Below are 17,277 nucleotides of genomic sequence, written 5' to 3' on the forward strand. Positions count from 1 at the left end.
ATCTGTTAAGTCCATCTGTTCTAATATGTTTTTCAGTGCCTCTGTCTCCTTTATTATTTTCTGTCTGTTTGATCTATCCTTTGGAGTGAGTGGTGTGTTGAAGTCTCCTAAAATGAACGCATTGCATTCTATTTCCCCCTTTAATTACGTTAGTATTTGGTTCATATATGTAGGTGCTCCAATGTTGGGTGCATAGATATTTATAATGGTCATATTCTCTTATTGGACTGACCCCTTTGTCATTATGTAATGTCTTCTTTGTCTCTTTTTACTTTCTTTGTATTGATATCTATTTTATCTGATACAAGTAAGTACTGCAACTCTTGCTTTTTTTCTATTATTTGCATGAGATATCTTTTTCCATCCCTTCACTTTTAGTCTGTGTATATCTTTGGGTTTAACATGAGTCTCTTGTAGACAGTATATAGATGGGTCTTGTTTTTTATCCATTCATTAACTCTGTGTCTTTTGATTGGTGCATTCAGACCATTTACATTTAGGGTGATAATCAATAAGTATGTACTAATTGCCATTGCATGCTTTAGATTCATGGTTATCAAAGGTCAAAGGTAACTTTCTTACTATATAACAGTCTTATTTAATTCACTTAGTATGTTATTATAAACACAATCTAAAGTTTCTTTTTTTCCCACCTTTTTCTTCTTCCTTCATTATTTATATATTAGGTATCATTCTGTACTCTGTGTCTCTCTCTTGACTGACTTTGGGGGTAGGGTAGTTGATTTGATTTTGCCTCTGCTTAGTAATTAATTGTTCTTTCTTTACTGTGGCTTAGTAATTAATTGTTCTTTCTTTACTGTGGTTTTATTTCCTCTGGGAAATAGCTATTTAGCCTTAGGAACACATCCATCTATAGCAGTCTCTCCAAAATATACTGTAGAGACAGTCATGGGAGGTAAATTCTCTCAGCTATTGCTTATCTGGAAATTGTTTAATCCCTCCTTCAAATTTAAATGATAATCTTGCCGGGTAGACTATTCTTGGTTCTCAGCCTTTCTGCTTCATTGCATTAAACATACCATGCCACTGCCTTCTGGCCTGCCAAGTTTCTGCTGAGAAGTGTGATGATAGCTTGATGGGTTTTCCTTTGTAGGTGATATTCTCTCTCTGGCTGCTTTTAATAGTCTGTGCTTTTCTTTGATCTTTGCCATTTTTAATTATTATATGTCCTGGTGTTGTCTTCCTTGGGTCCCTCATGTTGGGAGATCTGTGCACCTCCATGGCCTGAGAGACTATTTCCTTCCCTAGACTGGGGAAGTTTTCAGTAATTACCTCCTCAAAGACACTTTCTATCCTTTTTCTCTCTCTTCTTCTGGTACCACTATAATACAAATATTGTTCCATTTGGATCGGTCACAGAGCTCTCTCAATATTCTTTCATTCATAGAGATCATTTTTTTTCTCTCTGCCTCAGCTTCTTTGTATTCCTGTTGTCTCATTTCTATTTCATTTACTATCTCCTCTGCTTCAGCTGATCTGCTTTTAAATCCCTCCATTTCATGCTTCATTTCAGATACTGTATTCTTGAACATTTGTATCTCATTCCTGAATTCCTCCTGGAGTTCTTGAATATTTTTCTATAGTTCCATGAGCATGTTTATGATTTTTATTTTGAAATCTCTTTTCAGGAAGATAGATGAGTTCCGTTTCACTTGGCCCGATTTCTGATGTTTGTAAGATTTTGGTTTGAACCAGGTTCCTTTGATATTTCATATTTGTATGTGGCGCCCTCTAATGCCCAGAAGCTCCATTTGCTGGTGCTGCTCAGCCGCTGGAGTATGGCAGGAGTCACAGGTGAGTAGCACTCGTGCCTGTCAGCAGGAAAGAGCTGTTTCCTGCTTCATGGCTGCAGTGCCTGTCTCCACTGCCAGGGCAAGTGGGCTGAGCACACTGGGAGAAGCCTCTATGCTTTTCACTTGTAGCTGCCATTGGCAGGGGCAGCCAGTTCATGAGCTGGTGCTGGCTGGGAGGAAGGTGCAACAAGCTATATATTGCAGTGGTGGGGGGCCTCAGCAAGGGGATGGAGCACCTGAAGCTCCTGAAAGTCCCAACCTGCTAGGCAGAGTGTGCCCAGACAAGTTTGTCCACCTGTCTTTTCTCCTGAACAGCAAGCTGTGTGCAATCTTTGCCCCTTTAGCAGCCCTCTTGCTGTTAGGAAGTCTGTCAGACTGCCTGCCCTTCTTTTGTCCCATAGCAGCTGGATGTCAATCTGTTTTCTACCAGTGGCTAGAATCTCATTCTCTCTAAGTATTCCGCCTGTCTTAGCTTTCCAACCCCACTAATCTCCAGAGAACCATGTAATCTAGGTTTGTGCTCCCAGAGCAGATCTCCAGGGCTGGATGTTCAGCAGCCCAGGCCTCCACCCCTCTCCCACTCAATTTCTCTTCCTCCTACCAGTGACCTGGGGTGGGGAAAGGGCTTGTGTCCCACTGGATCACAGCTTTGGTACTTTACCCTTTTCCTTGAGGTCTGCTGGTTTCCCCAGGTGTAGACAGTCTGCCACAGCCTCCTTTCTTATTGCTCTTTTCGGATTTGATGTATTGGCTATATTTTCATATTATATATGGTTTTGGGGGGAGGTTTCTGTCTCACCTCTCATGCTTCCATCTTTAATCCTCTCTCCTCAGCAATTTTTAAAGACAAAAAGGAAAAAATTGTATAAGTTGTTCAGAAATAATTTTGATTGGTATTGGTGGTAGAAAATTCATCTTGGCTGCACACAGCTGCTAAGGCTGTTGTTAAACAAAGTCAGCTATCATAGGAAGTCTTAGGTATTCCTGAAGTGTATGTGAGTGTTTGTGGTTTGGCACAGTTCAGAAGTTATGGTTCTGTCCTGTGAGGATGAGTGAAATTCTCACCTCTTTTAAGTCCTCCCAGCTCCATTTTAAAACCCCTGACATAAGGGATTTCTATTTTATTTCAACTTTCACAGTTTCAATATCTAATTTCAAATCTTTTTATTTCAGAAAAGCATTTAAAAATAATAGAATCTAGTATTCTGTTCCTTTGCTGGTTTCTACACTTCTTTAGGAAGTCTGTTGTAATTATATTAATGACTCTTCCCCTATCTTCAATATTTGTCATTTCCTCTCAAATTCTTTTTGTTCTATTTCCTTTTGATTTTTGAGAAGTACTTCATTTATATTTTCATTTATTAAGGTTTTGTCTGTATATTCATTCTTGTGTTTCCTCTACCTTAGATTTCATTTCTGAAATGCTTTTTCTTCTATTTCTAATTCTTCTCTGAATTCTATCACCTTGTTCATTAGTTAATGTAACTCTGTTCATGTTTTCTAATTCAATGTTTTTCTTAATGTGTTTTAGCTTTTAAAAATACTTTGTGTGAGGCTTAGAACCTCAGCCCCCCTGTTTTCAGAGAAATCTTCTGCATCCGTGGATATTTTGTTGCCCTTGTCTAGCTTAGATTAATACTTAGCCTATTGGCACACACCTTATCATCTACATTTGCTTTCTTAGAGCATTAAACTATGTTTTCTACGTTTATCTTGCATCTACCTACCACTTCAGCATTTTATTAAAAATAATAATAATAACAATAATAATAAAGGGAGAAATGTGGGATTCACATACAAATCAAGTATAAAAATCAAACGAATATTCATATTTGACCTGATTGTTTATAGTTCATAATGCGTGATCAAAACTGAAAGTTTCTGTGATGACTGCCCTTGTACTGTTCACCATGTAAGAACTTATTCACTATGTAAGAATTTGTACACCATGTAAGAACTTGTTCATTGTGCTTCAGAAGATCCGAGATTGATGAGAATTAGGCTTGGGGTGGATTAATGATTCTGCATTGAGTCCCCTATACAGAATTTTATTGTTGTTAACAACCATTCAATCAATAAATATGACAGATGCCCTCTCAAAAAAAAAAAGACTTTGTTATACTTTTTTCCTTGAGCAAATTTTACTTTTATTAGAGTGTTTTATTGAAGTATAGTTGACATAGCAATTTGACAATTTTATACATTATGAATGCTCACCCTGTTAAGGTATAGTTATCATTTGTCACCATGTAATGTTGTTACAATATTGTTGACTATATTCTCTGTGTTGTACATTTCATTTTCATGACTTACTTATTTTATAACTGGAAGTTCATACATCTATCCCCTTCACCTATTTCACTCATTACCCTAAACCCCTCCCCTATGACAACCACCAGTTTGTGCTCCATATTTATGAGTCTGTTTCTTTCTGTTCATTCATTCATTTTCTTTTTCAGATCTGACATATGAGTAACATTGCACTTGTATATGTATTTGTCTTTCCCTGTCTGACTTAATTCGCTTAGCTTAATACCCTCCAAGTCCATCCACATTTTCATGAATAGCAAGATTTCATTCTTTATTATCAGAGTGATATTCCATTGTGTGTGTGTGTATATATATATATATATATATATATATACACACACACATACAACATCTGCTTTATCCACTCACCTATCAATGTGAACATTTAGGTTGCTTCGATATCTTGGCTATTGTAAATAATGCAGCAACAAATATAGGGGTGCATATATCCTCTTGAATTAGTGATTTTGTTTTTCTCAGGTAAATACCTAGAAGTGGAATTATTGGGTCATCTGGTATTCCTATATTTAACTTTTTGAGAATCCTCCATATTGTTTTCCATAGTTGCTAGACCATTTTACATTCAAAACCATAGTGCATGAAAGTTCCCCTTCACATTCTTGCAAACACTTGCTATTTCTTATCTTTTGGATAGTAGCTGTTCTGACTAGGGTGATATCTCACTCTGATTTTGATTTGCATTTGCCTGTGATTAGTGATGTTGAGCCTTTTTCATGTGTCTAGTGGCCATCTATATGTCTTCTTTGAAAAAATGTCTTCTCAGGCCTGGCCCACTTTTTAATAAGATTTTTTTTGGTGTTGAATTGTATGAGTTTTACATATATATATTAGCTCTTAACTACTTATTGGGTATATCATTTGGAAATGTTTTCTCCACTTGGTAGGTTGCCTTTTCATTTTGTTGATACTTTCCTTTGCTGTAAAAAGCTTTTTAGTTTAATGTCCCAATTGTTTACTTTTGTTTTTGTTGCCTTTGCATGAGGACACAGATCCGAAAAAAATAATGCTAATACCAATAATACCCAAGAGTTTACAGCTTACATTTTCTTCTAGTTTTATGGTTTCAGATCTTACATTCAAATCGTTAATCCATTTGGGTTAACTTTTGTATATGGTGTAAAATAGTGACCCAGTTTCATTCTTCAGCATGTAGCAGTCCAGTTTTCCCAGCACCATTTATTAGAGACTGTCTTTCCTACATTGTTTATTCTTGCCTCTTGACTCCTTTGTCATAGATTAATTGGCTATATAAGCATGGGGTTACTTCTGTGCTCTCTATTTTGTCTCATTGATGTATGTGTCCATTTTTAATGCCAATACCATACTGTTTTGATTACTAAACTTTTATAGTGTAGCTTGAAATCTGGGATTGTGATACCTCCAGCTTTGTTCTTTCTCAAGATTGCTTTGGCTATTGAGGGTTTTTGTGTTTCCATACACATTTTAGGATTATTTGCTGTAGTTTTGTGCCATTATTTATATAGGGATTGCATTGAATCTGTAGATTTGCTTTGGGCAATATGGACATTCCATGTTCTTCTAATACTCTTCTTTTCTAATATTTTGATATTTTTTCTAATATTCTAACCCATGACCATGGTATATCTTTCCATTTATTTGTGTCATCTTCAGTTTCTTTCATCAATTTCTTATAGTTTTCAGAGTACAAGTCTTTTACCTCCTTGGTTAAATTTGCTAGGCACTCCATTCTTCTTAATGCAATTGTAAATGGGACTGTTTTTTTAATTTCTCTTTCTGCTAGTTCATTATTATAGAAATGCAACTAATTTCTATATAGTAATTTTGCATCATGCAATTTTACTGAATTTGCTAGTTCTAATAGATTTTTGATGGAGTCTTCAGGATTTTCTGTGTATAATATCATGTCATTTACAGTTAATGACAATTTTACTTCTTCATTACCAATTTGAATGCCTTTTGTTTCTTTTTCTTATCTGATTCTTGTGGCTAGGACTCCCAGTACTATGTTGATTTAAATGGCAAGAGTGGACATCCTCATGTTGGTTTTGATCTAAGCAGAAAAATTCTGAGCTTTTTATCATTGAATATGATGTTAGCTGTGTTTTCTATTTTTGACCTTTATTGTATTGAGGAATATTCCCTATATACCCAATTTGCTGAAAGTTTTTATCATGAATGGATACTGAATTTTGTCAGATGCTGTTTCTGCATCTATTGAAGTGATCATATGATTTTATCCTTCATTTTATTAATATGGTGTATAACATTGATTTGCAGATATTCAACTGTCCTTGTATCCATGGAATAAGTTCTACTGCAATATGTTTACTGATCCTTTTAATATATTGTTGAATTTGTTTCCTAATATTTCATTGAGGATTTTTTCATCTGTGATTATGAGGGATATTGCTCTGTAACTTTCTTTTTTTGTACTCTCTCTGTCTGGTTTTCTTGTCAGAGTAATGCTGGCCTACTAAGATTAATTTGGAAACATTCCTTTATCTTCTGTTTTTTGAAATATTTTGAGAAGGATAGGTATTAACCCTCCTTTAAATGTTTGCCAGGATTCACCTGTGAGGATATCTGGTCATGGACTTTTTGTTCATTGGGAGTTTTTTTTTTATTGGTGCAATTTCATTACTAGTAATTAGTCTGTTTGTATTTTCTATTTCTTCCTGCTTTAGACTTGGAAGATTAATATTTCTAGGAGTTTGTCTATTCCTTCTAAGTTGTCCAGTCAAATATATTTGAACTGAGTCTCTTATAGGCATTAAATGTGTGGGTCTTGTTTTTTCTATCCACTCAGTCACCCTGTGTCTTTTGATTGGAGCATTTAGAACATTTACATTTAGAGTAGTTTTCAATAGATATGTACTTATTGCTATGTTGTTAACTGTGTTCTAGTTGTTTTTGTAGTTATATTCTCTTGAAGGGTTGATCCCTGTATCACTATACCATGCCCTTCTTTGCCTCTTGTTACAATTTTTGTTTTAAAGTCTATTCTATCTGGTGTAAGTATTGCTATACCAGCTTTTTTTCACTTTCGTTTATATGGAATATCTTTCTCCACGCTTCCACTTCCAGCCTGTACTTATTGCCATTTGTTAACTCTTTTCTAGTTGTTTTTGTAATTCTCTTTTACTTTTATCTTCCCTTACTCTTTTCCCTTGTGATTTGATGACTTTCTTTTAGTGTTATGCTTGTTTTCTTTCTATTTTTATTGTGTTTCTATTAAAAGTTTTTTATTTGTGGTTAACATAAAGTTCATGAACGACATACTAAGTATACAGCAATTTATACTAAGTTGATGGTCACTTAAGCTTGAATGCATTCTAATAGCACTTTATAACCATTACTGGAACTCTTTATCAGGTAGATTGCTTAACCCCACTTAGTTCTTTTTCTGAAGTTTTATCATCTTTCATTTGGAAAGTATGATTCTGTGTCCGCCTTTTTGTTTGACTTCCTATGTTTGTTTCTATGAATTAGGTGAAAGAGCTCTTTGATTCTTGAAGAAGTAGACTTCCATAGGAACATCCTCTGGGTAGACAGCATTTGTTTGGCAGCTTCAGCTGTCTGTCTGGAGCTGTAAAAATGTGTACAGGTTGTGGGTGCCTAGGCACCCTACACTGAGGCCACCCTGGTAGAACCACTAGAGCCCAAGTGGGTGTGGGTCAGGGGTGTCCTGGTGTGCACTGCACTGGTGCATCTTTATGGGACTCCTGTATCTAAAGCACATTCAGGCACAAGTATGGGTGCTGCCTTGGGGTGATATCTGGAGGTGGTGTGAACTAAGAGCCCAGCACTCACTGAGGTGACAGGTCAAGTCATGCACCTGGAATGTGGTCCCAAGTTGAAAGAGAAATGTAATCAAAGGGGTGCCCCAACATCCCCAATTCTAGAGAGAGTTCCAGCAGTTCCCCCAGTGTTTGACAGACACTTTAATGTTAGTAAATGGGCTCCCTTCACTTATATTCTAGTTGCCCTTTAACTTTTTTTCCTGTGCCCCAGGTGGGTGAATGCAACTCCCTTAGTGATATCTCTCCCAGCTGTAGTTCCTGGGTGTGGGAGTGAGGTTTGCATTGTTACCATGTCTCCGTCTCTCCTCCTATTCTGTATGTATGTGGTCCATCTATCATTTACTGTGCATAATTTGTTCAATCAACTTTCAGTTCTTCAGGAGGAATTGCTCTATATATAGATATAGATTTGGTATGTATGTGGGAGGAGATGAGTTCAGGCTGTTACTACACTTCCATCTTAGCCCCCTCTACTTGGTTATAGCTTTAATCTGTTTTGTGAGCTTGCCTTTTTGGTATGTTTTCATTGTCTGCAGGGATGTTGTTCAGCTCTTTACTTTCCTTTTTCGTATATTACTACATAGATTATGGCCTTAATAATTTTCCATTGCTCACTTTAAAAAAAATAACAAATTTTCTGAATTTTACAAAGAAGGCTATATTCAGAATAGTCTTTCTAGCTTCACAGAGCTTCCTCTTAGTTGGTTTGTCTTGTAATATTGAAAAATATAGCTTTCATTCTGTGATTTTTTGGCTGTGTTCCTATCCCCCATATTTTTCTAAATCTTCTTTTATCTCTGTGACCCTGTCCTTATTAGTTTTGAGTCGACTCCCAGCAGTTTCTTTTTAGTGTGGGGCATATTATAGTTAATTTCAAGAGTTCACAGGGGTCACATAATTCCAATCCCTTTAGGCTTTATGAGGATTTTTATGCTCAAGCACTTCTGGATAAAAGTCCTCCCGGTGGTAGCTGATGTTCTCGTTAGCCAGTTGTGGTTTCTAGTAAACATTTGTTGGCTATTTTGGTGTTCTGTTTTCCTCGGGTCTGTCAAATATCCCATTGCTTCCCTTTGTTTCTTCCTATGCATCCAGTGATACCATACAGTGCAGATCTCGTGGCTGCTAATGATTTTTGTCCTACCCAATTGTACTTTGAGGTTCATAATAATACTGTGAAATCTAGTTTTATTGTATTTGTTGTCTATGGGTTTGTTTTTTTTTGTTAATGTTTTTATCTATTTGCTCCAACTTTATGTGAAGATTTCAGTAGTTCCAAAAACGTGCCAACAATATGATCATCGTCCCCAAATCCTTCTGCTATTGTTCTTCTGGTTCCATACCTCTGTGATGTGGAATAAAGGAATTGGGCCAAGAAGAATAGAATCAAATGAATAAGGCTTAGGAAGGGGAAAAAATCTTAGCCAATATACATACAATGATCTGGAAGATGAAGGGAAGTAAAACCATATTATAGACTATGAATTTTGAAGAGATTCTGCAAAATGAAATGCTCTGGAAGAGGATATGGCTGAAAGAATTCAGAGGAGATAAAGGAGAATCTAAGAAGCATTATTTGGATCTATAATTTGGGCCCCATGTACTATCCTTGCTAAGAAACAAGTCAAGAATAGAAATAGCTTTTATTTATTTTGCAGTTGAACTCTACATTTTTAACTTGACACTCATCAAAGACTGAATTCCATGGGTCACAGCTTCAATATGGTAACAAGTATATGTGTAAAGTTATACATTTCTGAACATGCAAGGTAACAGATGTGCAGTAGAAAATATAGAAAGAACTCAGAAAAATTAGCATTTGTAGAGAGCCTGCTACATACCAAACATCAATATATATTTATCTTAGCAATAATTCTGAAGCATAAATCACAACATTCAAACTCAAGTCTTGTGATTTTGAGCCTGTGGTCTGCCCATTACACTTTGTAAATATCCTTCCTCCAATAGCATTGATAAACACTTACCAAAAACTCTAAGCTAGGTACCATATCATGTGCTTTACATGCTGTATTTCACTTAATCCTCACAACAAGTTTATGATACTATTCTTATCAACAGTTCTGGAAACAAGACTTAGAAAGTTTGAAAGTTACCCAAGTTCACACTGTTATTGCATGGTACAAGCACTGGTTAGAACTTAAGTATAACTATCTTTAGACCTAGATTCTTAAATCACACTATGTTATTAGATGTATATGAATGTGATCTGAGTCCTCAGCTATTAGCAATTAATCTCCAAATTTGGGCTGACTCTGTATATGTCCCTATCTTCATACCCATATTTTCCTGAAATCCAACCTGTTTGAAGATTACTTCCTAGAAGAATAGGCCTGTTTGGGCCAAGATATCAAGGGGTCATACATTCTTGGTAGGGTCTCCTGGTGTGGGACAGCTATAGAAGAACCGAAGGAAAGAAACCTAAATGAAATAAATCTTTGATAATTCCAGCATAAACCCTTTACAGTAGAGTTTGCTAATGTAAAAGTCTTAAATAATAAAATTCTCTCCAGTATTTTCTTTCTTCAAACTACAGAATATCTAATTAAGTTAGGGCTTAGAAGCTATTTAAATTTATTGGTTATTTCATAACATTTTATTCCAAAATTACAGCCTTGTTTTATCTTTCACTAATCTGCAAATCTGTAATTCCCTTAATCTTTGAGAATCTGCAATTTGAAAATATTTTAGACTTGTTTTGCCATCTAATATTTCTAAAAACCCATTCTGGAATTAACCTCAGTTAATTTTTTAAGACTCTGAATTAAGACCAGTTCTTTTATTTTTTTTAATTTGACATGCTTTTCTCCCAGTTAAAAAAAAAGTCACTCAAAATGAAAACCTAAGATTGTTCAAAGAAATAGGACATAAATAATAAAGTAAGTCAGTATTTAAAAAGGTAACAGTTTGGAGGAGAATAGAAAAAGAGGAAAAGACAACCTTATCATTGTAAAAGTGAGTATTTTCCTCTTACAGAATCTGGCAAAGAAATCTCACAGAAGAGGGATAGCTGCAGGGGCTTAGATCAAAAGACAGTCAGAAGCAGTACACCCTGCTAACTGTGATTGTATCTGATCTCATAAACAAGGAGACACTGAGATGTCACTGACTTGATTAATTTTCAAGTAAGGCAAATACAAACAGGGAAGACGGATGCTCTGATTTTCCTAATTAACTCAGATGACTCATAGTGGGTTAATAGCTAAGATCTCCGCTCTTCCATCATCCATATGGGCAGAGCTTACTTTCTGAGAAATGATCTGACAGGTAAGATGCACAGGCAGTGCCCTTAGAAACCTCATCTTCAAAGCACCATGCTTCTAATGCTAGGGTTTTTTACTTGAATGAATCCTAGCTGTGTACCAGCTCCACACAGAAGAAATACACAGATGGAAATGTTTACATTCTGCCTTTCCAAAGGCACAAATGGAAATATTAACAAGTTCCACTTAATGACTAATTTAACTGATAATTATCAGTGACTTGAATGAATATTATTGGGATCTGAGAAGCATATTGTTAGCCTTCATTTGCCCATATCCCTTGTAATAGACATGAAGGACTAATCTCTGAAAAAAAAAGCAGAATCTGGATATCAGGTACCAACTGTACATTTTCATATTGTTTTATTAGACCAGTGGAAGTTCTTTCTGCCAGTTTCTCACATTTTGGGTTTTGCTCAAAGGACCGTGTGCTAAAGCCAGCATATCAGTCCTCTGGGGGTTCAACATGCAGAGATCCCTTCTTGTATCTTCACAGCCAACACATTTGTTGAGCATAAAAAGGGCCAGGCTTTGACATTTTCCAGCTTGTTATCTATTTAATTTTCCATCTGCTTCTTTCACCATTGCCTTCCAAAGGAACATGTGCTGCATAGCTGGAAGAAGGAAGGGAAGACTGGATCTGTGCCACCTGGGTCTGCAATCCCAAACCTTGGGATCCAGATTAAGGGAAGGGAGGAAGACTAACAAGTGGTCCAGAAAATGAAATGAGGACCAACAGTCTGTTAAGAACAAAGCTGTATTTCCCTTTATTGCAGAGCCCTCAAACCAGGCGAGAGGGTCAGCAGTGTCTACCAGCAGCAAGGGCTCGATGCAGGGGCAGGCAGCTGGTGAGTGGGGAGAGCTGATCAGCTTCCAGAGCTCACACATGCCCTCTGGCACCTGAAGTTCCAGGGAGTCCCCTGTTCCTTACTTATTTTTAAAGCATCTATGGGGCAGCTGTTAAGAAGCAGGCTGTGTTCTGGGCATTCTGGAGGCAAAAATGATTAAGACGTATTTCCTACCTTTAAAGAGCTGGCCTAGGATGGGGAAGATAGACAAGTAAACAGTAGATAATAATATAAAATGATAAATTCTATATCCTGGGTAGAGAAAAGGTATTTCAGGGACACACAGAAGGGAAAGGAATTGTACCTAATTCTGAGAAGAGCAATGGTGGTGCAAGCAGAGAGAAGGCTATACAGAGATGGTGCCCTGAGCTGGGTCTAGAAGGTTAAACAGGAATATTAGAACAAAAGCCCTTTCCTTATGATCAAGGGGCAGCAAATCATCATAACTGACTCGAAATATTTAATGACCCCAAGTCTGAAACCCACTCACCACCCCTGTCAATGCCAAAGCATCAACATTTCTGTCAAAAGTGCCAAGTGGTTGTACCATCTCTTCATGTTATCTGGAAAGTCACTGAGGACAGCAGGCTTGTCAGAGTGAGACGTCCCAGCATAACCACAGTATCTTAATTTGCTGTGATATAACAATGATGGAGTAGCTCCTCATCCTTAAACATCTAACTAACATCATCAAACTCTTTACACGTGAACCCACAATAACAAACACAATAAATCCCTAGAGTTAGGAATTGATCTGCAAGCAATCAGGTATTGAATGAGGCTCTTCCCTGGGCACCATGAGGCATTTGAAAGTAAAAGGCATAAGCTTTGTGTCTAAGAAGCTAAAATATAATTGCAATGATCAAAGTATTTAAATTAGGGAACAACAAAAAAAAATGTTTTCCTTTGTCTAGTTCTGACATGACAAATATTTAACATTTAGTTGGGAAAAGAGTAAGGGCAACATGATGTTGCATGGCTCAGTAAGTGTATGCATCCTCCTGTTCCTGCTTCTACAAATAGTTGTGAAACTTTTTATCATTTGCTTTCAATTAGTCACAATGTATACTGAGATGCAAAGGTAATTGGCCTAATCTCTGACTACACAATTACATCTTGTCATTTTAATTTTACTTCAGAAATATGCTTTAGAAAAATGGAAAGGACTGTGGGGAAAGAATCGAGCACACCTTTTTTTCCTATCACATTTTCTTGTCATCTCAAGGAAAGTTTTCCTCAACTTTAAAAACCCCTTTTGAAGTAATTTTCTGAAGTTTTTATTGCCACTAAATAGCAAGCTATTTGATCAAATGAAATATTTTGTAAATTGTTTGCTTGAATTAAATCACCAAAAATCCTTAGGCTATTGTAAGTGTGTATTGTTTTGTTTTATGGCTAGTGTCTGGTGGAGTTTAAAGGCATTAACATTTTTAAGTTTTAAATAAAACCATTAGATATGGGAGATAAGGAAATTTCCTGTGTTCACCATCAAAGAATGGATTTACAAGGTTTCAGTCATCAGTCTCTTTTTACGGTTTCAAATTAGGAAAGAATTGAGATTTTCTATGACATTAGATTCTTTTGCTAACAGAAGAAAAATTCCGAAGTAATTTATATGAGGAGGCCATTGTCCAATATTTCCTAATTTAGAGTTGATAGAAGCACAGAGTATTTTGGTTTGGAATGTATGCCAGAGTTACTTGCTTTCTGATTTACGAGAGTAAAGCTGAGACCCTGGAAGATTATTTAATTAAATCTTGTTTGTTTGGGTTTACAGCCATGCCCTAAAGTTCTCCAGCATACCACAACTCATAGGTTTATCTTGTCTCTAATCATTCCTTTCAATTTTGTATTTTCAACCATGAAAAAAAAATCATTTTATTTAGGGACAGAGCTACATAAATCTTGGAATTTACTGTGCCCACACAATATGAAATCAGGTTTAGCTAGCTGGTCCCATGACCTGGAAGAGCAGTTTTGGCTCAGTTTTACAGCATGCCAACCTGGTTTTCTTTTCATTCTGGTTCCTCCAGAGGCTTTAGAGGCCAAGAGCAGCAGGTAGCACCATGCACTACCTACCTGTCCACCTAGACTCAGTTGGCTAGGGTGGCTGTTTGTTTGCGATGATCTCTGCTTGGACTTGAGCTGTTTGCATGAATGGTGCTGTTGTCAATGTTGTGGCTGTGTTGTACTAGAAGTTAGATGGAAATGACCATCAGGTTAATATCCTGAGGGAGGAACATAGCAGATTTAGTAAACTGTTTAAATATTCCAAAACATTTTCTGAATTTTGAGATAACTACACATAATTTCTTTTGGCTTCAGTACTATACAGATCAGACATAATAAACACATCAAGAGGGAATTAAACCAGTTGCTGAAACAGGACTGCATATTGTTGGTAATAGAGAAAATACACAATGGCATAGTCATCATTTAAATGAAACACAGAACCAATCCTGAGTTAGTCACATTCCAACCTTTCTTCCAGATATTCTTTTCCTATGATTTCTTTTCTAGCTATCTATTCCATAATTCTAATGGATTTTGTCTTTTTTCCTAACGTTGAGGCAGGTGCAGTGGGAGAAGAGATATTCCAGTCATTTCTGCTGCTCTGTTATTCAATTCCTGGTGGGCGGATGGAGCTCTGCCCCAGCCCTTGAGGTGTTCTGCATGTCTTGTCTACTCAGTGTTTCTCCTTCTTGAGGATTAATCTAAGGTTGATGAACACGTGCGGGGAAAAGACGTTCCTGGTTGTTTTTCCCTACTCTACGCCTAATTTCATTTGTTTTGTCATCCTTAGGTCTACCAAGAGGCTTCCAATTTGGAACAATTTGTAACTCGATTTTTATTGAAGGAGACCTTGAATCAGCTTCAGTCTCTCCAGAATTCTCTGGAATGTGCCATGGAAACTACTGAGGAGCAAACCCGTCAAGAAAGGCAAGTTAAATGTTTTCATGTGATGTCTCGTTAGTGATTCGGTGGGGGCATTGTACTTAAATCAGTGAAAACTAAAAATGAGAAAGATGTAAACAGAATGACAGGAATCTCCACTGGGTACTTGCCTTAAATTTGCCTCTAAAAAAGACCATTCTGCTTTTTCTTTTACTGTCCACCATTTATCCAGCAAATCTTAATTGAGGATTTAGTAGATGGAGAACGCTTTAAAAGACACCATAATAATATAAAGATACATTATACATAGTCCCAATCCTTAAGGAAGCTAAAGCATATTACATAAATAAGACATGAACACTAAAACTGTAATGCAGTATCAAAGTGATATATAGCATTTAGAAGGGGAAGTAGGTTGCGAAGGGATTTAAGAAGAGTAAATGATTAAATATGGATAGAGTGATGAAAGGTAATTTTATAGAATTTTCTGCTGACATTTTAGCTTATCTTGCAAATAGATACTATTTGAAAATGTAGAAATGATGGGAAAGAGGCTTATAGACTAAGTGAACCTGGATATACCAGGAGATTTGAGAATTCAATAAGCCTAATTATTTAAAGAAGTAGAAAAAAATTGATGGGAAAAGACTTCAAGATTCAATACCACCAATTAATATCACTGAGAACAGTAGTGATATTATAATAGTGTTAGGCAGAAAGACACATGAGCAGGATGAAAAGAGGGTGGGGCCCACCAAGAACTCAGGGAGCTAAATCTCTGAATCTGGGCTGACCTTGAGCCTTGCTCTAGCTAATGCAGGTGAGAGAAGGCAGAGACCAGGGGCAAGCATCATGATTAATTGTCCTCCAAAATGCCAGAATTAGCATAGTAACAGGAGAGATTTATCTTAAGGCTAAATAAGAAACCAATCCCTGAAAAAGCCAGCCTGAGAAACAAAGGGGTTTTCTAACCCCCCAGCCTGGCCCTAGCAACAAGTCCTAGGCAACCAGGTGGACTTGCTCCCTCCCAGTGTTTATAATCCCTGGACGGGGCAGTCCAAGTGGCTTTCTCCCTTGGAGTCCCTCCTGATTAGCAGGAGCCCTTTTCTTCACTCATCATTAAAAGCTTTGCTGGTTGCTCCATACTCTCATGTGTTGGCTTCATTCTTTGTGGCCTCCAAGACACGATCCTGGGAAAAACAGCATCTCAGCCAGTAACAATACTTGTATAAATAAAAAGTACTAATGCTACAGAGAAACATGAATTAGAAATGTGTAAAGCAGGCATCAAAATAATTCCATCCAACAGTTGGAACTTTTTTGAGTTATTGTTTATACCTTGCAAGCTAGAGAGGGCTTGGCAAAACTCTTGCTTACGCAACATGTTTTTGCTTTTGTTACTTTAAGCCTATAGATGTGACTTATCCAACGTCTGCATTTAAATTAGGGAGAAGCACACAGTAAGTTTTTTGAACAGGCTGATAATAAACTGTAGGGCTGATTTTCCAAACAAATTAATGGATACATAATTATTAGGACATGTCAGAAAAACTGGAATTTTCAACCATGTGTTTACAATGTCAAAATGAGTAAGTGCCATCAATTTCTAACAAAAAAGCCTGTAATCTCATATCTGATGAGCTTGTGCAGCTGATGAACACAGGGATGCATTCATCAGATATGTGCAGCATTTTCACATTATAAACTTCCTATTTTCACTTCAATTCCATATTGAATGGCAGGCGTGACAAATAGCTTTTTAGAAAAGCAACAACCCAGCTCCTCAGGTTAAACAGACGATAACGGAATATCTTGAAGCAAATGATATTGAGTTTGTATTCCTAAAGAGAAAATGAGGCAGATTTGGTTAATTATTCTGTTTATATTTTTTCGGCCTAAAATGGATTCTCCTTATTTAGGATCAAGTCAGAGTACTCTGCTCCCCATCCTCACCTGTGCTTTGGCTTTTTTCTGTGCTCATCTCCTGAAAACTTGCCTTGTACACTCAGTGAATGTATAATGAACAACTGTTCACTGTGTTAGGCCCCAGGCTAGCCTTGAACTTTTGTGACCGGGACCTACAGTAGCAGAGCAGCTGTGTTTACTGAGAAGGAAGGAGCGTGATGATGCAGAGTTTATGGAAAGTGGACAATACTAGAGGACTAATGAATCTTTTATTTCTAGGTTTCTAGCTCAAAAACTGCTTGGAGGAATGGGAAGTATTACAGGTCTGATGTCATTTTGGGGAGTGCTGTTGTATGGTATTTGACTAAGGCACCCAGGGGTACCCAAATCCTACTGCAAATCCATGACATTCCTCTCAGGATTT

General features: G+C 36.9%; 1 protein-coding gene across 1 annotated transcript in view; it reads left to right on the top strand.

Annotated features, from left to right (window-relative positions):
* NECAB1 (N-terminal EF-hand calcium binding protein 1) overlaps window positions 1-17,277 on the top strand; it is a 178,845-nt gene that overhangs the window by 127,817 nt on the left and 33,751 nt on the right. The window contains exon 6 of the mRNA XM_036995811.2: window positions 14,857-14,993. Coding sequence (XP_036851706.1) covers window positions 14,857-14,993 — 137 coding nt within the window. The remainder of the gene's footprint in view (window positions 1-14,856; window positions 14,994-17,277) is intronic.

Source organism: Manis javanica, chromosome 2 (assembly GCF_040802235.1).
Source record: "Manis javanica isolate MJ-LG chromosome 2, MJ_LKY, whole genome shotgun sequence".
In the NCBI taxonomy this organism is placed as follows: domain Eukaryota; kingdom Metazoa; phylum Chordata; class Mammalia; order Pholidota; family Manidae; genus Manis; species Manis javanica.